General features: G+C 42.0%; 1 protein-coding gene across 1 annotated transcript in view; it reads right to left on the bottom strand.

The window, feature by feature from the left end:
* The window catches only part of LOC126336069 (clavesin-2-like), a 221,355-nt gene that overhangs the window by 17,974 nt on the left and 179,641 nt on the right, over positions 1 to 23,740 (bottom strand). Inside the window, exons 5-7 of the mRNA XM_049999550.1 lie at positions 16,790 to 16,940; positions 12,720 to 12,913; positions 3,979 to 4,089 (exon numbers count right to left, since the gene is read on the bottom strand). Of these exons, the coding sequence (XP_049855507.1) occupies positions 3,979 to 4,089; positions 12,720 to 12,913; positions 16,790 to 16,940 (456 nt within the window). The remainder of the gene's footprint in view (positions 1 to 3,978; positions 4,090 to 12,719; positions 12,914 to 16,789; positions 16,941 to 23,740) is intronic.

The raw sequence follows: 23,740 nt of genomic DNA, 5'->3' as shown, positions 1-23,740 counted from the left end.
CAGAGAGTTTGTATTAGTCGAGAGTTGACTGAAAGTTTTGAAAAGTGTGGAAAAATGGAGGAGGAAACTTAATAACGTGTAAAATTAATGCCTGGATTTCAAATTGAGGAACAGTTTAAGTAGGGAGATAGGAATAACTTTAAGAAGAGACATTTATTCAGACAGGTTGGTAGTAAATGTAAATGAGTTGAGCTATGTTTATGATAATTATTTTGAATTATATATTATGATGGGTAGTGTGGGTATTAGATAAGTAATGGCTGAGATAATTTAGGAGAAATGTGGTAGAGTTGCAGGGGGCATTAGAATACATTCAATAAAGTTCAGAAATGAGAAACAAAAATACAGTATGAGATTTTGCAATAATAACATATCCCAGTCATGGGTGCAGCTTATATTTGTAAGGTGTTGTTTTGTAAATGAAGTGCTCAAGGTGAGGAAGTAAAAGATGTTGGGGTAACAAAGCTTTGGAAGAGAAGCATCATTGTGGATATTTAATGAAAGTATGTGGTGTATCAAAGTGAGTTCTTGAAGAGAAGTTTTATGAGAAAAAAGTTACAGTTTTTTTAGGGTAATTGTTAAGACACTGGCAGGCATTGAGGATTATGCATGGCAGAAGAATACATTAATAAAATTGGAATTGGGTTATAGAGCACTGGAAGATGCATCAAGGAAAAGTTGAGAGGAGAGAGCTGTGTAGATCCATATGTGTGATAGAAGAGGTCAGGACCTGAAAGAATATACCAATCCTGAGAAGAATATCAAAGGTTTGGTGAATAGAAATTTAATTATGTAACAGACAAATAAATCATTTCACATACTGTAACAGAAGAAATTCAAAGATGTAAGCTTATATAAGTTTATAGAGAAAGAAATGACCCAAAAAACTAGCTGATCCATGGAGAATCTTCAAAGTTATTCAATTTGGAGTTTGAGACATATATTGTTCAAAAGTTTTGTATATGTAAATAGAAGGTACAAGATCAGTTGTAATCTTCAAAGCAAGAAATATGTATGTCATGGATTAAGGGTATACTTATGAAAGGGAACTTAACTTCCAGTAGGACTGAGGCAGCATTATAGTTGATGATAATTTGTAGTTCATAGTATCACTTTTGTACACTTGCATTAATGAAAGTGATGGATGTATAAGGTTTGTAAATGATTTCTGCATAAAAAAGATAGCAAAGGATGTTTACAAACAGTACATATTTATATGCAAAACACAGTGAACAGACTGTTACTTGTGCCTACCAACTAATGTTAAAATCAGTTCTACATAACTGAATTTCTATGCATTATTTTATTTATTTTCATCTACATCTCTTTATTTGATTTTCTGTTCATTATTAATTACTGAACTTGAGTGCAGTATTTGCATATTAAGTCAAAGGAATAACAATATCTTAAACTGTACTTGAGTGCAATATTTGGAAATCATATGAAAGAATTAGGAGCACCCATTGCAAGAATGTAAAGAGACTGGTCACAAACATTTATTTTTTGGAACAGTGTGCCTTCTACCAAGGTTATTCACATACAACTTACAAATTAATTTTACCCACAAAAAAAGGGAACAATCATTAGCCCATTATCAATTAAGGAATCTCAGGGTTATCACCAGAGAATTTAAATCATTGTTGCTATAAGACAGACTTGGCAGATGGACATGGATGAGATGTGTAGTGCATTTTATTGGTTAGTGATCGAGCTGCTTTCAGCACTGCAGGTGGTTGGAAGTGTCTCATAGAAGTGCAAAGGAATGAGGGCAGGCACGCTACAGAGGACTGGCCATATCTCCAGGTGCCGCATATGTGGTTAGCAGTGCCATCTCAATCACATGAGTCTTCTTTCACTTCTCACCAACAAGTGTCATCATTCCCATCCTGCCAACGAGTTCCTCAAGGTAGATATTTTCAAGTCCTACAGCTCTATCCCTGGGTGTGGCCATACAGCCAACTGGCTAGCTTATATTCTTCTTCCAGTCTATCAAATTGTTGCTCATCATCCTTGTTAAATCTTCTGTACCACTGACAGTCCCCACAGCTGGATGACTGCGCACAGTCCTTTCATGGCTAGAACTTTTTCACTGAGCAAGCTCCAGATTACCAGTTAGGAATAGATATCTCATGTTGTGTCCATTTGTTACCTCTTCCTCCTTCTCTACTATAATCTTCTTCCACTTCAGTGTAATCTTCTCCACACTTTCTTTTGGCAAGAGAGCACATGCTAATGATAAAAGTCTTTCACAGAAAATGGCGAACTGCATATCAAATTCCATATTGATGTCTCTCATCCTGTGAAGGCATCCAATTGTCCCCTCTGAGCACTGATCTGATAATATGTCTCCTCTACTCAAAAGCACAGAAAAACCATCTGGTGTATGATAGCATGGATGTCCTGGAGAGTGGAGGAGGGGGGGGGGAGGGTTGAAGAGGGGGGGGGGGGGGCTGGTTGGCATCTGCCTGCATCCCACAAAGTAGGCTAGAGACAGGGAGTGGGATGGATGCCCCATCATCGGGTGCATTATAAAGTCTGGATTTTGGCTGTTCATGTAATGTTTTACATCGAACATCACCTTGTCATTTTGGAAATGCTTGCCATGCAATTAGTCTTTCATCTAAAGAAAGGGGAAGAAGTGATTCATTGCTATGTTGGTAGACAATGGGAGGTGAGCAAAATTTGTTAGTCCAAAGAAACAACAAGTGCTACTGTATTCTTTGCAGAATTAGCTGAGGCATTGCCATAGAGCAAAAACAATCCCTTAGATAGCTTCACACGATGCTTTGTCTGCACAGTGTCATGTGTCCATATCAGGAGATTTCAGCTTTATGCTCATGTGACTGTTCGACCCCTTAATAGCTCAACCTGGTAGCACCAGACCCTCGCAGTCCCTAAACACACTCGGCATCACCATGCGTGATGGTGTTCATCTTTCTCAGTGATGGTGAATATACTTGTTCCCACTGCTTGCTTCACTCTATTGTTTGAGGATCATAGTGATTAAGTTGCTAAAGAATCATCTGGTAGGTCTGACACAGCTCCACATTTCTCCTCTCACCTTTGTCCAGTTGGATTTCTAAAGGGGAATGAGCATTCACAGAACCCATTAGGGTAATTTTGTCATGTTCAAAAGGGTGTCAAAGGTGTTGAAAACTGATCCATTACTGATTTTCACATTTTCCACTATCACCTTGATTTTGATATGCAGGGTTTGAACTGCTCTTAAAAATTTGTGTTATTCACTTTGTTCTTCATCTTCAGACTTTTACACTTACCATTGAACACTCCACTTTATCAATAGGCTGTGCCATCCCCTCTCCCCTTTTATTTTCTACTCTAGAGGCATGCTACTGTGATACAGGGATGTCAATGTGTACAGGAGTGTGGTCATATTATAATTAAAGTGCAGCTACTGACAGAGGCCAGTGTGGGCAAAAATTACTTATGCTGGAAAAAATTTAGCTATGTGCAAATATGGCACTGTAGAGCATTGTGTCAATGTTTTCAGTGCTAATATTGAGGACACTGTATAAGCATCACTTAATAATTAGATCAACAATTTGCTTTTCTTGCTTGTTTGACCTTCTCTGCCCACATCCTGCTCCTTATCCATTAAATAGGGAAATATTTCTATATGTCCTCCTTGCACTCACAGCTACAGATTTGCACCTGGTGGCCAAGACTGGAAGCAATTTTTTCCAGCAAAAATCATTTCTGCACTAACATATCAGAATATCTAACATGTACACACACACACACACACACACACACACACACACACACACACACACATACATGAGTGTGCACAGAGCCATGGTTGCCTTCCAACACTGTTCACTGAGAGTGGGTGCTGGCCCTGACTTATTGACTGAGCTAAGCATTTCCTAGCGTTTGTTTTTCTAATATGTCTATCTGCCTCCTCTTATATATCTTATACATACTACTACTAAATTATTATGTGAGGTGTTTCGTTACCCTTCTCCGTATCTTGTCTTTGAGGAAAGGTTTCAGAACTGCAAATACAGCATCAAAGTAGAATGGCTGGTTTATGACATGGAATCCTTTGAAACGTAGTGGAAATGTTTCCTGAAGAAAAAGAAAAGAAACATAAATAACATTCACAATAATATTAGTTATACATTTTCTGGGTATATGTTTCAACAGATGGAGGTGGTTCCTACCTTCGCACACACACAAAAACTGTGATGTGCACCAATACTAACAGTGCTAGTGATTTTAATTTTGTGATAGCTACAGCACCCAAATTTGGACCTAAACTCACACATGTTTGCAGATATGCATACAACGCAAAACTTTTTTTTGAGTAGTATTTTTTTCCTGTTTATAAACATACCAAAAGATAACATTAAAGGAAAAGTAGGCTATAAAATATTATATAGTTAAAGATGGCAATGATCATGATTCCATCTGGAAGATGTGCATCATATTATGTGCTCACAGTATGGCTCTGTTTTTCCAGAGTCCAGATATTCAGATATTATGGAGTTAGTTATGAGATATAGTTTAATTTGTTTTTAAACTCTTAGAAGATACTAAACCATAAACCAATAGTATTAAATTTCTGCAGCTAGGACTTCAGTCTCTAGAAGGATGCATTTCCTGGAAGAAGCACACTTCACCAATAACGGAGCTCAAAACTTACAGTGTTGGAATAATGCACAAGAATGTTCTCAGAGTAATTGCAAGGATATTTACAGTGTTAGGAAGCTAATAGTTCACATCTTTATTTACGTAAAGTAAATGTAATCACACTTTAATGCATGCAAGATCTACAAGTTACATATGCAAGCCTCTTCAATGTGTCATTTATTAGCCGTACATGTTATATTACTGTTTGCTTTTGCACAACACTTTATTGATCCTTGCTTCATCATAGGAGAAACTCTGAGTAGACAAAATATAAATCATTCAAGGAGAGCTTTGTTCTCCTTCACGAATTGTATAGTCTGTATTTTTTTGACTAGTAACCTCTTTCTCAGTACCCTTTGACCATAAGAAATCAGTACAGCCTACTGTGCAATTGTGGTAAAAATAAACCTACATTCTCAGTGCAGTTCAGTAGAGGGAGCTGTTTCTCCAGTTAGGAACAAAACAGTGTTGCTTGTGTACACTTTTCAGCCTGTGAAAATGCTGCGAAGGGCCATTTAAAGCTTATAACAGATGTTGTCATTTTATGGCAAGAAGGATTGTCAGCATGTGAAACTGGCAAACAAACTGGTATACACCACAGCGGCAGCAATCAAACAATGAAAATCTGCATTGCAGTGGACACGTGTGGTCAACAGGCTCTGAGCACTATGGAACTTAACTTATGAGGTCATCAGTCCCCTAGAACTTAGCACTACTTAAACCTAACTAACCTAAGGACATCACACACATCCATGACCGAGACAGGATTCGAACCTGCAACCGTAGCGGTCGCGCAGTTCCAGACTGTAGCACCTAGAACTGCTCGGCCACACCGGCCAGCTGTGGTCTACCGCACCAGCTGACAACTACTGCCTACAAATTATGGGTCAATGATACTGCGGGGAAAATGCAACAGAACCACTTGCTACCATTTGGAAGCCAGGAGGAAAGGCTTCATCAATACAGACAGTATACAGCCACATCCACATGATCATTTTGGCTTCTAGGCATCCACTATGAACAACAGTACAATCCACACATCAAAGTGGTGTAGAAGAAGGTGAGCAAGGATATACCTAGAATGGTACCTAAATAAGTGGCATCATGGTCTCTTGACTGATTGGTGTAGGATCAGTATGATACCTGATGACCATCACAGAAGAGTGTGGGGGCAACCTGGTACCAATGCATGTCACACAGTGAAGCTAAACAAGGGCTGTATCATTGTAAGAGGTACAAAGGGGAGTGAGTGTACCACGTCTCAACCCAGTTAACCACGACCAAAGCCCATTGTCATGATGTGCCTGTGCTTATCATACAAAGGACTGTACCATAATTTAAGAGTGAAATTAAAAATTAAAATCACTTTTCCAAGCTTTGTCAGTGTATGCTGAAGTATTTCAATGTCAACATGGTAATGTCTCAGCATGATCAAATGAATATGTTAGGCAAAATATATGATCTTTTTTTTTCTTTTTTTAAAAAAAGTGGCATTGAATAATAAAACCATAAATCTAAGAACTAGCCAGAATATGCAAATGTAAATCACAATTTAAAGTTACATGTCTCAACTTCATCAGAGCAATATTTTGATTACAAATGGTGTTTTTGCAAGAAAATGAAGCTGCTAAATATTAGACCCAGAAAGTTGAAAATTCATATGTAACAACATTTAATGTAAAGATATTAAATGTGTGACACCAATAAGCTACCTCTATTAGTTTTCAAGTTATTTACTAAAACCCAAATTTGGAATGAAAACACCTTTATTCTTGGACGATTTAGTATCATTGGTATTTCTTAATAGGAAGTTCTAATTACATCAAACAATTACATTCATACAGTGTTAGAGTTGTATCATGTTTCAAGACAGTATTGTAAATAACAATGATTACAACGACTCTTAAACAGGCAGTTCAAAGGTAATTTTCAGCTGCCCATTCAATTCTAAAAATTGTAGCCAGTAAAGTTTAAATACAATTGAGCTAAAACTTTTTCAGTAACCGAAGCAAACTTAACTACATTTATATAAAAATTAAGAAAATTTTAAATTGTTAAACAACAGAGCTATTATTTAATATATGTCCACAGAAGAGGTCATTTAAATACTGCTTCATGTTTCATTTGGCATTCTGCTGCACCCATATATACATTTGGTCAAAGAGGCAGTGGTGGAGGGAGACATCACACTAACATATCAAACTGGTCATGTCAGCAAATTGTTGCACGCGTTGCGCATTGGATGACATCCGAGCTGGGCAAACTGGAATGAATTTTTGGTAAAAACAGCAAGTGAACTCACGAGGACTGTACATCATCCTGATCACTAGATTTCATGGAAGTAATTGTCTGTGTCTGCCTGTAATGTTGACAAAAGCGTGTGGCACGTGGTGAAATTATTTCCCAGTTTGAAGGTGAACAATCAACTTTTGATGATTAGAAGTCAAGGCGATAGACCATTTTACTTGGAACTCCCTGTAGAGGTTGCCTCTGAACTGTTAATAGTGCTTTTTCCAGTAGGGATATTATTATTATTATTATTATTATTATTATTATTATTATTATTATTAGTGATATTATTATATTTTGTGTGTGTGAACTTTCACAGAATATATCATTCAACTGAAACTCAAAATTTTTATTTATAGTCATAGTTCCTGATTCCACTGAGTAAACAGCAAGTAGGAACATTTTCTTTCAGTGAGCGCTAGGAGTAATGTGGATTTACAGACTGGAAATTATGGTCCGTATTTTCGCCATCGCTTTCTGGCTGACCACAAAAATAGTAGGCCTATTTAGGCTCTTGTAAATGGTGAAGGTAAGGTAAGCACGCACAAACAATTTAAGATGGCACAACTATCAATTCCCTCTTCCCTGTCCCATTCACAAATGATGTGTGGCTAGAATGAGTGTTTATAAACTTTTTAATGAATCCTAATTTCTCTGATTTTCTCATTGTAGCCATTCTGTAAGGCATATGTGACAAGGAAGTAAATATGTTGACCAACTCTTCTTCAAGTGTACACTATCAGAATTTTAACAATTTGTGCTAGGGGGTTAAACCTCTCCAGTGTTTCTCCTATAATCTCTGTCACAGGAAACTGTTTGTTATTTCCGCACTATTCTCACACTAACTAAATAATTATGTGACAAAATGTGCCCTTCTACATTGGATCTTCTCTATTTCTGCTATTATTCGAACTTGGTAAGGGCTCTACACTGATGGGTAAGAGTGAAGAATCAGTCATTCAAGTGTTTTGTAAATTACCTATTTTCATGTAAAAACTGTATTTCCTTAATACTCTTCCAATGAATCTCAGCCTGGCATCTGCTTTTCCTACATTCATTGTGATGCAGCCTAATGATTCCACTTTAGGTAACTCTGGATAGTTATTCTGAGGTATACACAATTATTGATATTATGCAGGTCTTCTTGCATTTAGCTACAGTCATCTGGCGTTGTAACCTTCCAGTTCCTATAGACAACAGCACCATCTACGAACTATCTCACGGAGCTTCCACATTATATGTTAGGTCATTTATGAATACTGTATTGAAAACACTAATGGCCCCATAACTAACACTCCCTTGGGCTACGCCAGAAATTACATTTACTTTTGTCCATTTTGCCCTCTTGTGTTGTGTTCTATCTGTTAGGAAGTCTTGAATCCAGTCACGTACATTGTCCAATACTCGATAAGCTATTATTTTACTCACTACACGACAGTTCTGATCTGAAATCGAATCTCTTCAGGAAATCAAGGAACACAGCATCAACCTGGGCGCGTCTGGATTTCATGGACCAACAGAGTGAGCTATTTTCCTCAAGACCTCTGCTTACAGAATTCACATAAGTATTATAGAAGAGATTTTCATTCTTCAGATACGTCATACTGCATGAGTACAAAACATTTTCCATAATTCTGTTACAGTTTGACATCAGCGATATAGGCCTGTAATAATTATGTACAGTTGTCTGAAGACCCCACTTGAAAACGAGGATGACGTGCGCATATTTCCAGTTCCTTGGCGTCCTTCAGTGCTGCAACAAACTGCAATAAACTGCTGCTAGAGGGGGAGCAAGTTCTGTCACATAATCTCCGGCTGTACGTGTCTCATTCAGTCCTGCTGTCCTTCTAGTATTGAGTGTTTTTAGTAGATTTTCTATTCCACGATCGCTTATCTTGGCATACAACAGCTTATTAAATGGAGAAACCGTATTACAGTCTTGCGAGTGAAACGATCTCGGAAGATCCAATTCAGCATGTTGGCATTCTCTCTGCCAACTTCCGTTTCAACGCCAGTACGATCTCTGAGCGACTCAATAAATGATTTCGATCTGCTTAGTAACTTTACATAATACGAAATATTATTAAGATATCTTTTCAGATTGGTTGCCAAAGTGTTACTTCCTAATTCACTCAATGATTCTCGCATTCTAGTTTTGGCTTCATTGACTTTCTGTACGTCAATTACGCTTTAAATTTGTTCCAATCTGGTCTCTTTGCTTTTGTAGCAACTTAGTAACTTGGCTATTGCCCGTTGGACTACAGTGCGTCTTTCCCACCTCTCACAGTGTTGCGTGGCATATACTGATCTAAGGCATATGGTACAATAATTTCAATTTTTTCCATTTTTTTCTCCACATCTTCGCCTCCAGTACTGAAGCTTTTAAGCTGACTACTCATCTTCTCTTCAGGTTGTTTCCTGTTTCTCTAGTTAAGAAGCCAATGTCCTTGCCGCAGTGGTAACACCAGGTGCCTGTCAGGTCACCGAAGTTAGGGCTGTTGGGCTTGGCTAACACTTGAAAGGGTCAAGGGGAGGCTTTCTATCTTTGGCTCGAAAAAAGCATTTTCTTTGAGAATTTTTTTCTCGGGATGTGTTATAAATATAAATGTCAAATTTTTGTCAAAATGTTTATGGTTTATCCTCTACAAACTGGAATTTGTTCGGCCGGAAATGTCCAAGAGCAATTCGGAAGGGCCGTCGGAACGAAACAAAATTTCGATGTAGACCTCCATGCGTGATATGTCACAGGTGAGCCGGCTCGTCTGAAATCAAAAATGAGGTGACGTTAGCGAAGTATATAAGATTCTTTAGGAGTTGTAACTCGCTTAAGTTATTTGGACCATAGGAAACAAAATGGCGGCCACTTGAAAAAAAAAGGGTTTCTTTCATCGATTTTTCGACTTCGTCGGCCAAGTAAAAATATTTATAGTTGACGGATCAGAATAAAAGTGGTACAACTCCTAGGCATTTTAGTTAGCTCCGTCGGAAACAAAGAATCATGCCAATCGGTTCAGTAGATTCGAAGTTACCATACCGTGCGAAAAAAGTCATTTCGAGAAAAAGGCGTTTGATGCTTTGACTACATACAAATGCAATATTATGCAACTAGTCCTTCCTCTTCCTCATAGAGGGCGTTCTGCTCGATCTGGGCCATCCTGCGCTGCTCCACAGCCGCTCGTACGGCCGGTGACAAGCCGTTTTCGGCCGCTTGAATCCGGTGAGCGTCCGAATGCTTGGCGAACTGCATCGAATAGAGCCCCAGGGTAACGTCCATCGTTGTCATGGTCTTCAGAATTGCTGAGTACCCTTCGTTGAAGCTGCTCACTGCCAGGAAAGTCGCAATCTCCACAGTCTTGGCACCAGAATACAAATGCTTGGGGGGCTAACTTCCAAAAACACGCGCTCAAACTTTCATTTGAATTTTGTGTGTTTCCTGCCAAGCACCGGTACAATAGCTCGTCCTCCGAAAGAAAAGAACTGGTGCGTGAAAATAGCCGATTTCAGGCAGGTGAATTTTTTTGTTTAACCGCGAATAACAAACATTTCCGTTCCGTATTCGGAAAAACCGTTTCAGGGATGGATTCTAAACACTTTTATGGAGACAAAAAAATGCAATTTTTAAAAAATCGATTTTTTGAACCAGAAAATAGTAAACCTCACCTTAAGGGCTGTTGGGCTTGACGAGCACTTGAAAGGATCAGGGACCGGGCCTGCACAGTGCTGTTGGCAAGCGTGGTGCACTCAGCTTTTGTCAGGCCAGTCAAAGAGCTGCTTAACTGACAAGTAGCGGCAGCGGTCGATAAAACTGACAACGGCCGGGAGAGCGGTGTGTTGACCACATACCCTTCCGTATCCACATCCGTGACGCCTAAGTTCCGAGGATGACTCGGCCGGCGGATACCGCTGGGCCTTCGAGGCGTGTTAGGATGGTGTTTGTTTGTTTGTTTTGTTCTCTTGCTAAGTATAACTATTTTGCTATATTTCTTAATATTCCATGTAAAACCAGTAGAAGTACTGACAGCCTTGGGAGAGCCAGGCCGAACAAGACTCTACCATCTAGCCTTGGGAGAGCCAGGCCTAACAAGACTCTACCATCTAGCGAGCAAGATGCAAGAGACAGGCGAAATACACTCAGACTTCAAGAAGAATATAATAATTCCAATGCCAAAGAAAGCAGGTGTTAACAGTTGTGAAAATTACCGAACTGTCAGTTTAATAAGCCACAGCTGCAAAATACTAACGCGAATTCTTTACAGACGGATGGAAAAACTGGTAGAAGCCGACATCGGGGAAGATCAGTTTGGATTCCGTAGAAATGTTGCAACACGCGAGGCAATCCTGACCCTACGACTTACCTTAGAAGATAGATTACGGAAAGGCAAACCTACGTTTCTAGCATTTGTAGACTTAGAGAAAGCTTTTGACAGTGATGACTGGAATACTCTCTTACAAATTCTAAAGGTGGCAAGTGTAAAATACAGGGAGCGAAAGGCTATTTACAATTTGTACAGAAAGCAGATGGCAGTTATAAGAGTCGAAGGACATGAAAAGGAAGCAGTGGTTGAGATGGGAGTGAGACAGGGTTGTAGCCTACCCCGATGTTATTCAATCTGTATATTGAGCAAGCAGTAAAGGATACAAAAGAAAAATTCGGAGTAGGAATTAAAATGTACGGAGAAGAAATAAAAACTTTGAGGTTCGCTGTAGACACTGTAATTCTGTCAGAGACAGCAAAGGATCTGGAAGAGCAGCTGAACGGAATGGACAGTCTCTTGAAAGGAGGATATAAGATGAATACCAAGAGAAGAAAAAAGAGGATAACTGAATGTAGTCGAATTAAATCGGGTGATACTGCGGGAATTAGATTAGGAAATGAGAGACTTAAAGCAGGAAATGAGTTTTGCCATTTGGGGAGCAAAATAACTGATGATGGTCGAAGTAGAGAGGATATAAAATGTAGACTGGCAATGGCAAGAAAAGCGTTTCTGAAGAAGAGAAACTTGTTAACATCGAGTATAGATTTAAGTGTCAGGAAGTCGTTTCTGAAAGTATGTGTGTGGAGTGTAGCCATGTATGGAAGTGAAACGTGGACGATAAATAGTTTAGACAAGAAGAGAATAGAAGCCTTCGAAATGTGGTGCTGCAGAAGAATGCTGAACTTTAGAGGGTAGATCACATAACTAATGAGGAGTTACTGAATAGAATTGGAAAGAAGAGAAATTTGTGGCACAACTTGACTAGGAGAAGGGATCGGTTGGTGGGGCACATTCTCAGGCATCAAGGGATCATCAATTTAGTATTGGAAGGCAGCGTGGAAGGTAAAAATCGTAGAGGAAGACCAAGAGATGAATACACTAAGCAGATTCAGAAGGACGCAGGTTGCAGTAGGTACTGGGAGGTGAAGAAGCTTGCACAGGATAGAGTAGCATGGAGAGCTGCATCAAACCAGTCTCAGGACTGAAGACCACAACAAAAACACAACACCAGTAGTCATTGGTAGTTTTGCAGCCATATGATCACTGATGGCTTCCTCTGCGTTAACCAATTTGATAAGTTCGGATCTATTATTATGACGTCTGAGATGTTTCTCCCACGAGTCGATTATGTAACTGCCTGGGTGAAGAAATTTTCAGAGGTGACAGTCACCTCAAAGAAGACACCATGAATTACCGGTATGTTTCGCACTTCGTGACTCTGGGACGTCATCATTTATCTTAGTAGAGACTAACTATCTAGGAGAAGTGGTTACTGCCACATGGGCACTGAACTTTGTTTACCTGTATGACCTCGACCGTGCGCCGTGCGTAGTAGGGCGAGAGGAACTTGGCGTGCTGCAGTCCGAAGCCGTTCATGTCGACCAGTACGGTGAGGCCGGCCACCTGTGTCTCTGGCTCCTGGACGATCTGCTCCAAAGCCAGCACGTTCGTGCGGAAGATGTCCTCTATGCTCACCTGTGCTGCGTCGCATCGCTCTGGAACACCGTGCACAGGTCTATAAAAGGTCTGCCCAACATGAAACGTATTACATTATTAAGTTACTGGAACAGGAAAAGCTATCCACTAACGCCTCCTTCAAAGCAACGTCCCTGAGAATGTAGATGTTAAACGCAATATTGCATTACGGACACACAGGGACGGGAGAGAGAGGGAGATTGAGAGAGAGAGAGAGAGAGAGAGAGCAGTGTAATGGTCTGACCAGTGATGCAATACAAATGAGTCCATACATATTATAGAACGCGCGCGCGCGCGCGCGCGCGTGTGTGTGTGTGTGTGTGTGTGTGTGTGTGTGTGTGTGTGTGTTCCACAACTCCTCCTAAACTACTGGACCGATGTCAACCAAACCTTGTGTACTTACACCTTACAAGGGAACCTCCCCTTCGGACCACCGTTAGATTTAATTATAAGTTGGCACAGTGGATAGGCGTTGAAAAACTGAACACAGACCCATCGAGAAAACAGGAAGAAATTGTGTGGAGCTATTATACAAACTGAGTAGTGCATGTGCAAGATGTGCAACATCAAGGATGATATGAGCTCAGAAGCGCCGTGGTCCCGTGGTAGGGTGAGCAGCTGCGGAACGAGAGGTCCTTGGTTCAAGTCTTCCCTCGAGTGAAAAGTTTGCTTTATTTTCGCAAAGTTATGATCTGTCCGTTCGTTGATTGTCATTTCTGTTCACTGTAATAAGTTTAGTGTCTGTGTTTTGCGACCGCACCGCAAAACCGTGCGATTAGTAGACGAAAGGACGTGCCTCTCCAATGGGAACCGAAAATATCAGATCGCAAGGTCATAGGTCAACCGATTCCTCTACAGGAAAACACATCTGATATATGTTCTATACGACACTGGTGACGGCATGTGCGTCACATGACAGGAATATGTTGTCGACGCACCTAACTTGTACACTTGGCGAATGGGTAAAAAGATTCTTCCACCTTGCCCGATTTAGGTTTTCTTGTGGATGTGATAATCACTCCCAAAAAAGTGATGAAAACATTAGAGTTTGTCACATAAACTGCAACAAATGAATGCAACAGTTTCACAGTTTTCCCTGGAGTGGTTCCCTTGTTAGTGTCAGGCAACGAACGCTGAAGGGTTAAAACCCATCTATCTAACAAAGGGGTGGGGGTGGAGGCGAAAACAAAGCGTAGCCCATGACGTGTGAATTCCAGGCTTTATTAATCCAGTCTTTGTGAACGAGAGCGCTTAGCGATTTGAAATAAACTTATCACATAATTTCAACCTTTATGAACTGTCCTCTCGCTAGTAACCCGTACAAAATGATGAAATGAAAAATGTTTATCGCTTATCAGTTTTCCGCTGTTCGTTCAGTAAAAGTAGCGCCTAAGGTATGACGCTGTAATTTCTTCACTAGTAACTGTATTCGCGACACATTTTACACATAGTATGCGCAAATATCACTGAATGTAAGTGCAAAATTATATCATTGTGCGACACATCGTTCCGGAGGTATGCTGTCATAAACAATGCGCTGGGTGAAAAACCACCGCATCATGCACGATTAAATTTCTTACTTCCTGGCTATTAACTCTATTTGCAATAAATTTCGCAGGCAGCATCCACACATGTCGCTGAATGTACGTACAATATTATATCATTGTACGACATATAGTTCAGGAGGCGTCATAATCAGTGAGATGTGTGAAAAGCTGTCATATTGTACGTACATTCACATGACACATAAATTTATTGCTTCTTTGCTACAAACTCCATTTTGCTGGCAGTATGTACACACGCCGCGGAATATACCTACAAACTTACATCATTGTACATCACATAGATCAGGAGACAAGACGTCATAAACGTTAAACACAAGTGCAGACGTTGAGTGGTACGTGCGAGACACACGGCTGTAAATACGATGATTGCCCAGAAAGTAATTTTTTCTTCAACAATTCGTTATGAAACATAATGAGACTTACACACCCTATTTTTCCATGTAATTTGCACACATGAAAGAATGGTGTTTTATCTACACACCCTATTTTCCCATGTTATCTAGACCCCATTCTAAGGTCTTTCTTCTGCAGGAGACAAGGGTGTGTATGCCGTGTCAGTAGGAATCGATGTCCTTATGGCGGAGTCAGTGCTTCACAGTGTGAATCAACCCTCATCTCCCTCAAAATGTCTGCCACGAATGGCATCCTTTAATGGCCCAAACAAGAGGAAGACCGATGGGCCTGGGTCAAGGCCGTAGGGTGGTTGGGGCAACACTGTGCAACCATGTTTTGTGATGTGTTCAGCTGTCCTCAAGACTTGTGTGGGGCCGAGCGTTCTTGTGTTGCAGTAAAGCATCTCCTGGGTTGCTGTGGCGCTGAAGTCTTCGGAAGCCATCCTGACTTTTGTTAATATGTTGGCCGGCCTGAGTGGCCGAGCGGTTCTAGGCGCTACAGTCTGGAACCGCGCGACCGCTACGGTCGCAGGTTCGAATCCTGCCTCGGGCATGGATGTGTGTGACGTCCTTAGGTTAAATACATTTAAGTAGTTCTAAGTTCCAGGGGACTGATGACCTCAGAAGTTAAGTCCCACAGTGCTCAGAGCCATTTCAACCTTTTTTTTGTTTGTAATATATTGACATATGCTTCTGAATTAATGGTACCGCCTCTTGGCATCACATCAACGAAAATTACACCTTCACAGTCGCACACGGTGATCATGACCTTACCGGCGGAAGAAGTTGTTTCGAATTTTTTCTTCTGTGGGGAGTGGGAATGGCGCCATTCCATCGACTGTCGTTTTGTTTCAGGCTCAAAATGTTGAACCCAGGTATCCAAGAAGGCCTCCCCCTCAGCTGCAAAATGTTGCAACAAATCAAGACCAATGGTTTTTTTTTGTGCGATTTGTGATCCACTTTTAGACACGGCAGGACCCATCTTGCACCTACTTTTGAATATCCAACAGTGCGGAAAATTGCAGCCACACTTCCTTTGCTGATTGACAGATGCAGCGCCAACTGTCGCGTCGTAATGCGTCTGTTCTTGCGAATGGCAACATCAGCTCAGTGCAACATGTAAGGTGAGACAGTAATGGATGGTCTCCCCGACCGCTGCAAATCGTGGAGCTCAGCCGAAGCACGTTCTGATGACCTCACCCTCCGTGCCCAGCGACTAATTGTATTCCTGTCGACAGCAGAGGCTCCATAGACTTTGCACAAGCGTTTGTGAATATTCCGCACAGCTTCTTTCTCTGCAGTCAGAAACTCAATGATGGCGCGTTGCTTGTAACGTACATTACCTACAGACGCCATTTTGAAACTGTGAGCCGGCCGGGGTGGTCGAGCGGTTCTAGGCGCTTCCGTCCGGAACCGCGCTGCTGCTACGGTCGCAGGTTCGAATCCTGCCTCGGGCATGGATGTGTGTGCTGTCCTTAGGTTAGTTAGGTTAAAGTAGTTCTAAGTCTAGAGCACTGATGACCTCAGATGTTCAAGTCCCATAGTGCTTGGAGCCATGTTTCTGAAACTGTGCTGCAGCTACGCTATCGATCGGAAGTGACGGAAACTTGGCGTCACTCATGAGACTTCAAATAATGCATAAGTAACGTTTCGCATCCGTAGAATTGTTTTCGGCTGAGAAAAAAAAAAAAAATATGCTTTGCGTTATTTTTTGGGCAACCGTCGTAAATACCTGGGAAACGCCGTTATTTCTCATATAGTGGTAATATAATGTTTGGTAAGATAATATGTATGTATGAATTGCTTAGCTATAAAATTCTTCTTCAACTCAAGTTTAAATGTGTGATATCATTTTGTAAATGAACTATGGGTGAATAAGCAGGTAAGTGACGTGTAAGGAAGCCACGCCGCGCCGTGACAAGAGCGTGTGAGTACTCACCGACCCTGAAGATGTAGACCCTGCGTCCGTAGCCGTCGCGGTCGTCCAGCATGTTCTGCACCTGCATCTCGAGTATGTGCCTCTTCTCCGAGGGCCGCGGCACGCGGAACAGCTCCGGGCAGCGCAGCTTCATCACGTAGTACCGCTGCAACTGACCACCAGAGGGCGGGGATACTGTCAGGCGCCAGTGCGTGGAGTAACAGAGCTACACTACTGGCCATTAAAGTTGCTACACCAAGAAGAAACGCAGATGATGAACGGGTATTCATTGGACAAATATATTATACTAGAACTGACATGTGATTACATTTTCACGCAATTTGGGTGCATAGATCCTGAGATATCACTACACAGAGCAACCACTTCTGGCCGTAATAACGGTCTTGATACCCCTGGGCATTGAGTCAAACAGAGCTTGGATGGCGTGTACAGGTACAGCTGCCCATGCAGCTTCAACACGATTCCACAGTTCATCAAGAGTACTGACTGGCGTATTGTGACGAGCCAGTTGCTCGGCCATCATTGACCAGACGTTTTCAATTGGTGAGAGATCTGGAGAATGTGTTGGACAGGGCAGCAGTCGAACATTTTTTGTATCCAGAAATGCCCGTACAGGACCTACGACATGCGGTCGTGTATTATCCTGCTGAAATGTAGGGTTTTGCAGCGAACGAATGAACGGTAGAGCCACGGGTCGTAACACATCTTAAATGTAACGTCCACTGTTCAAAGTGCCGTCAATGCGAACAAGAGGTGACCGAGACGTGTATCCGATGGCATCCAATACCATCGCGCCGGGTGATGCGCCTCGTATGGCGATGACGAATACACGCTTCCAACATGCGTTCACTGCGATGTCACCAAACACGGATGCGACCATCATGATGCTGTAAACAAAACCTGGATTCATCTGAAAAAATGACGTTATGCCATTGGTGCACCCAGGTTCGTCTTTGAGTACAACATCGCAGGCGCTCCTGTCTGTGGTGCAACGTCAAGGGTAACCGCAGCCATGGTCTGCGAGCTGATACTCTATGCTGCTGCAAACGTCGTCGAACTGTTCGTGCAGGTGGTTGTTGTCTTGCAAACGTCCCCATCTGTTGACTAAGGGATCGGGACGTGGCTGCGCGATCCGTTACAGCCATACGGATAAGATGCCTGTCATCTCCACTGCTAGTGATACGAGGCCGTTGAGATCCAGCACGGCGTTCCGTATTACCCTCCTGAACCCACCGATTCCATATTCTACTAACAGTCATTGGATCTCGACCAACGCCAGCAGCAATGTTGCGATTCGATAAACCGCAATAGCAATAGGCTACAATGCGACCTTTATCAAAGTCGGAAACGTGATGGTACGCATTTCTCCTCTTTACACGAGGCATCACAACAACGTTTCACCAGGCAACGCCGGTTAACTGCTGTTTGTGTATGAGAAAACGGTTGGAAACTTTCCTCACGTCGGCACGTTGTAGGTGTCGCCACCGGCGCCAACCTTGTGTGAATGCTCTGAAAAGGTAATCACTTGCATATCACAGCATCCCTCCCCCCATGAACCATGGACCTTGCCGTTGGTGGGGAGGCTTGCGTGCCTCAGCGATACAGATGGCCGTACCGTAGGTGCAACCACAACGGAGGGGTATCTGTTGAGAGGCCAGACAAACGTGTGGTTCCTGAAGAGGGGCAGCAGCCTTTTCAGTAGTTACAGGGGCAACAGTCTGGAAGATTGACTGATCTGGCCTTGCAACATTAACCAAAACGGCCTTGCTGTGCTGGTACTGCGAACGGCTGAAAGCAAGGGGAAACTACAGCCGTAATTTTTCCCGAGGACATGCAGCTTTACTGTATGATTAAATGATGATGGCATCCTCTTGGGTAAAATATTCCGGAGGTAAAATAGTCCCCCATTCGGATCTCCGGGCGGGGACTACTCAGGAGGATGTCGTTATCAGGAGAAAGAAAACTGGCGTTCTACGGATCGGAGCGTGGAATGTCAGATCCCTTAATCGGGCAGGTAGGTTAGAAAATTTAAAAAGGGAAATGGATAGGTTAAAGTTAGATATAGTGGGAATTAGTGAAGTTCGGTGGCAGGAGGAACAAGACTTCTGGTCAGGTGACTACAGGGTTATAAACACAAAATCAAATAGGGGTAATGCAGGAGTAGGTTTAATAATGAGTAGGAAAATAGGAATGCGGGTAAGCTACTACAAACAGCATAGTGAACGCATTATTGTGGCCAAGATAGATACGAAGCCCACACCTACTACAGTAGTACAAGTTTATATGCCAACTAGCTCTGCAGATGATGAAGAAATTGAAGAAATGTACGATGAAATAAAAGAAATTATTCAGATAGTGAAGGGAGACGAAAATTTAATAGTAATGGGTGACTGGAATTCGAGTGTAGGAAAAGGGAGAGAAGGAAACATAGTAGGTGAATATGGATTGGGGCTAAGAAATGAAAGAGGAAGCCGCCTAGTAGAATTTTGCACAGAGCACAACTTAATCATAGCTAACACTTGGTTTAAGAATCATGAAAGAAGGTTGTATACGTGGAAGAACCCTGGAGATACTAAAAGGTATCAGATAGATTATATAATGGTAAGACAGAGATTTAGGAACCAGGTTTTAAGTTGTAAGACATTTCCAGGGGCAGATGTGGACTCTGACCACAATCTATTGGTTATGACCTGTAGATTAAAACTGAAGAAACTGCAAAAATGTGGGAAATTAAGGAGATGGGACCTGGATAAACTGAAAGAACCAGACGTTGTACAGAGTTTCAGGGAGAGGATAAGGGAACAATTGACAGGAATAGGGGAAAGAAATACAGTAGAAGAAGAATGGGTAGCTCTGAGGGATGAAGTAGTGAAGGCAGCAGAGGATAAAGTAGGTACAAAGACGAGGGCTGCTAGAAATCCTTGGGTAACAGAAGAAATATTGAATTTAATTGATGAAAGGAGAAAATATAAAAATGCAGTAAATGAAGCAGGCAAAAAGGAATACAAACGTCTCAAAAATGAGATCGACAGGAAGTGCAAAATGGCTAAACAGGGATGGCTAGAGGACAAATGTAAGGATGTAGAAGCTTATCTCACTAGGGGTAAGATAGATACTGCCTACAGGAAAATTAAAGAGACCTTTGGAGAGAAGAGAACCATGTGTATGAATATCAAGAGCTCAGATGGCAACCCAGTTCTAAGCAAAGAAGGGAAGGCAGAAAGGTGGAAGGAGTATATAGAAGGTTTATACAAGGGCGATGTACTTGAGGACAATATTATGGAAATGGAAGAGGATGTAGATGAAGACGAAATGGGAGATACGATACTGCGTGAAGAGTTTGACAGAGCACTGAAAGACCTGAGTCGAAACAAGGCCCCCGGAGTAGACAACATTCCATTAGAACTACTGACGTCCTTGGGAGAACCAGTCCTGACAAAACTCTACGAGCTGGTGAGCAAGATGTATGAGACAAGCGAAATACCCTCAGACTTCAAGAAGAATATAATAATTCCAATCCCAAAGAAAGCAGGTGCTGACAGATGTGAAAATTACCGAACTATCAGTTTAATAAGCCACGGCTGCAAAATACTAACGCGAATTCTTTACAGACGAATGGAAAAACTGGTAGATGCAGACCTCGGGGAAGATCAGTTTGGATTCCGTCGAAATGTTGGAACACGTGAGGCAATACTGACCTTACGAGTTATCTTAGAAGAAAGATTAAGAAAAGGCAAATCTACGTTTCTAGCATTTGTAGACTTAGAGAAAGCTTTTGACAATGTTGACTGGAATACTCTTTTTCAAATTCTAAAGGTGGCAGGGGTAAAATACAGGGAGCGAAAGGCTATTTATAATTTGTACAGAAACCAGATGGCAGTAATAAGAGTCGAGGGGCATGAAAGGGAAGCAGTGGTTGGGAAAGGAGTGAGACAGGGTTGTAGCCTCTCCCCGATGTTATTCAATCTGTATATTGAGCAAGCAGTAAAGGAAACAAAAGAAAAATTTGGAGTAGGTATTAAAATTCATGGAGACGAAGTAAAAACTTTGAGGTTCGCCGATGACATTGTAATTCTGTCAGAGACGGCAAAGGACTTGGAAGAGCAGTTGAACGGAATGGACAGTGTCTTGAAAGGAGGATATAAGATGAACATTAACAAAAGCAAAACGAGGATAATGGAATGTAGTCAAATTAAATCGGGTGATGCTGAGGGAATTAGATTAGGAAATGAGACACTTAAAGTAGTAAAGGAGTTTTGCTATTTAGGAAGTAAAATAACTGATGATGGTCGAAGTAGAGAGGATATAAAATGTAGACTGGCAATGGCAAGGAAAGCGTTTCTGAAGAAGAGAAATTTGTTAACATCGAATATAGATTTATGTATCAGGAAGTCGTTTCTGAAAGTATTTGTTTGGAGTGTAGCCATGTATGGAAGTGAAACATGGACGATAACTAGTTTGGACAAGAAGAGAATAGAAGCTTTCGAAATGTGGTGCTACAGAAGAATACTGAAGATAAGGTGGATAGATCACGTAACTAATGAGGAGGTATTGAATAGGATTGGGGAGAAGTTTGTGGCACAACTTGACTAGAAGAAGGGATCGGTTGGTAGGACATGTTTTGAGGCATCAAGGGATCACAAATTTAGCATTGGAGGGCAGCGTGGAGGGTAAAAATCGTAGAGGGAGACCGAGAGATCAGTACACTAAGCAGATTCAGAAGGATGTAGGTTGCAGTAGGTACTGGGAGATGAAGCAGCTTGCACAGGATAGAGTAGCATGGAGAGCTGCATCAAACCAGTCTCAGGACTGAAGACAACAACAACAACATCACAGCATCTTCTTCCTGTCGGTTAAATTTCGCGTCTGTAGCGCGTCATATTCGTGGTGTAGCAATTTTAATGGCCAGTAGTGTACAAAACTGTTCAAAGAATACAACATTAGTAATTTCGCGTCTGTGGTGTGTTGGAGCGAAATGCGGTTGGCATCCCTGCACACGCCTGTGTTTAATGTCTAACTGCCAGAAGTTTCATTGTTGTGCGTCTGCTAGTTATTGTTCTGTGCCGTATCGAGTATAACAATGTATCGCACAGTTCGCGAATTTCAAGACAGAGGAGCAACGCGTCTGCATTGAATTTTTCGTGAAACTCGAGGAAACCTTTACAGAGACACACCAAATGATGCAGGAAACTTACGGTCATGAGGGCTTAAGACGTACTCGGTGTCACGAATGGTTAACACGGTTTAAAAATGGCGAGATGTAAGTTAAAGATAACCGTCGTTCAGGACGCCCGTCAGCATCTACCGCCGACACTCGTGTCAGGAACGTCAACGAAATTCTGCGTGGCAGTCGAAGACTGACTGTCCGAGAGATTGCAGAAAAATTTAACGTTTCACTTGGATCATGTCTTAAAATTCTGACACAGCATCTCGGAATACACTGTGTTGCTGTCAAGTTAGTCCCACGGCTCATGGGTCAAGACCAGAAAGGCCCTCGCCCAGCAGTCTGTGAGGAGCTTTTGGGTCTCGCAAATGAGAACGAGATGTTCCTTAAGAGAATCGTAACTGGTGGTGAGACGTGGGTCTACGGTTATGATGTTGAGACCAGGGTTCAGTCTTCACAATGGGTCGGGAAGACCAAAAAAAGCTCATCAGGTCATATCAAATGTCAAAGTATTGCTGATAGTTTTCTTTGACTTTGAAGTATTAGTTCATCACGACTTCCTGCAGGGACAAGCTGTTAATCAATGGTGCTATCGAGACGTGTTGCGATGCCTGCGAGAAAATGTGGGAAGGTAACGACTTGAAATGTGGCGAGACAGCTCATGTCTCTTGCATCACGATAACGCACGCGCACGTTCATCCGTGTTGGTGTGTGACTATTGCACAAAAAACGAAATCGCTGTGCTGCCTCGTGCTCTCCAGACCTGGCTCCTGTAGACTTTTTTTTAATTCAAAAGGTGAAAACCCCATATAAAGGACGAAGGTTTGCAACGGCAGACGAGATAAAAGACTGCATCTGGGAGCATAAAGGGCGTTGGGAGCGGTGTATTAATTGTGGGGGAGAGTATTTCGAGAGAGACCATGAACAATAAGTAAAATGTAAGTGCGAAAAAGTGTGGGCAAAGTTCCGGAATATTTTGAACAGACCTCGTATTTTCAAGAGGCCACCTAATTTTGATCACTGGGTGTTACACTGGCGCCCAGCGATGTGGCGCTGCAGCGAAACAAGTTGTATCATCATTACTAGAAAAAAGGCACGTAATGAATTCTTTGAGATTGTCATGGCCGCGGATAAGATTTATTTGTTGGGACGCGTTTCGGTACAGACAATACAAAAGTCATTAATACACTACTGGTCATTAAAATTGCTACACCACGAAGATGACGTGCTACAGACGCGAAATTTAACCGACGGGAAGAATATGCTGTGATATGTAAATGATTAGGTTTTCAGAGCATTCACACAAGGTTGGCGTCGGTGGCGACACCTACAACGTGCCGACGTGAGGAAATTTTGAAACAGATTTCTCATACACGAACAGCAATTGACTGACGTTGCCTGGTGAAACGTTGTGATGCCACGCGTAAGGAGGAGGAATGCGTACAATCACGTTTCCGACTTTGATAAAGGTCAGATTGTAGCCTATCGCGATTGCGGTTTATCGTATCGCACCATTGCTTCTCGTGTTGGTCGAGATACAATGACTGTTAGCAGAATATGGAATCGGTGGCTTCAGGAGGGTAATACGGAATGGCGTGCTGGATCCCAACGGCCTCGTATCACTAGCAGTCGAGATGACAGGCATCTTATCCGCATGGCTGTAACGGATCGTGCAGCCACGTCTCGATCCCTGAGTCAACAGATGGGGTCGTTGCAAGACAACAACGACGACGTTTGCAACAGCATGGACTACTGTATCAGCTCGGAGACCATGGCTGCGGTTATCC

Source organism: Schistocerca gregaria, chromosome 2 (genome assembly GCF_023897955.1).
Source record: "Schistocerca gregaria isolate iqSchGreg1 chromosome 2, iqSchGreg1.2, whole genome shotgun sequence".
Taxonomy (NCBI): Eukaryota; Metazoa; Arthropoda; class Insecta; order Orthoptera; family Acrididae; genus Schistocerca; species Schistocerca gregaria.
This window is presented reverse-complemented; position numbering and strand designations above follow the sequence as displayed.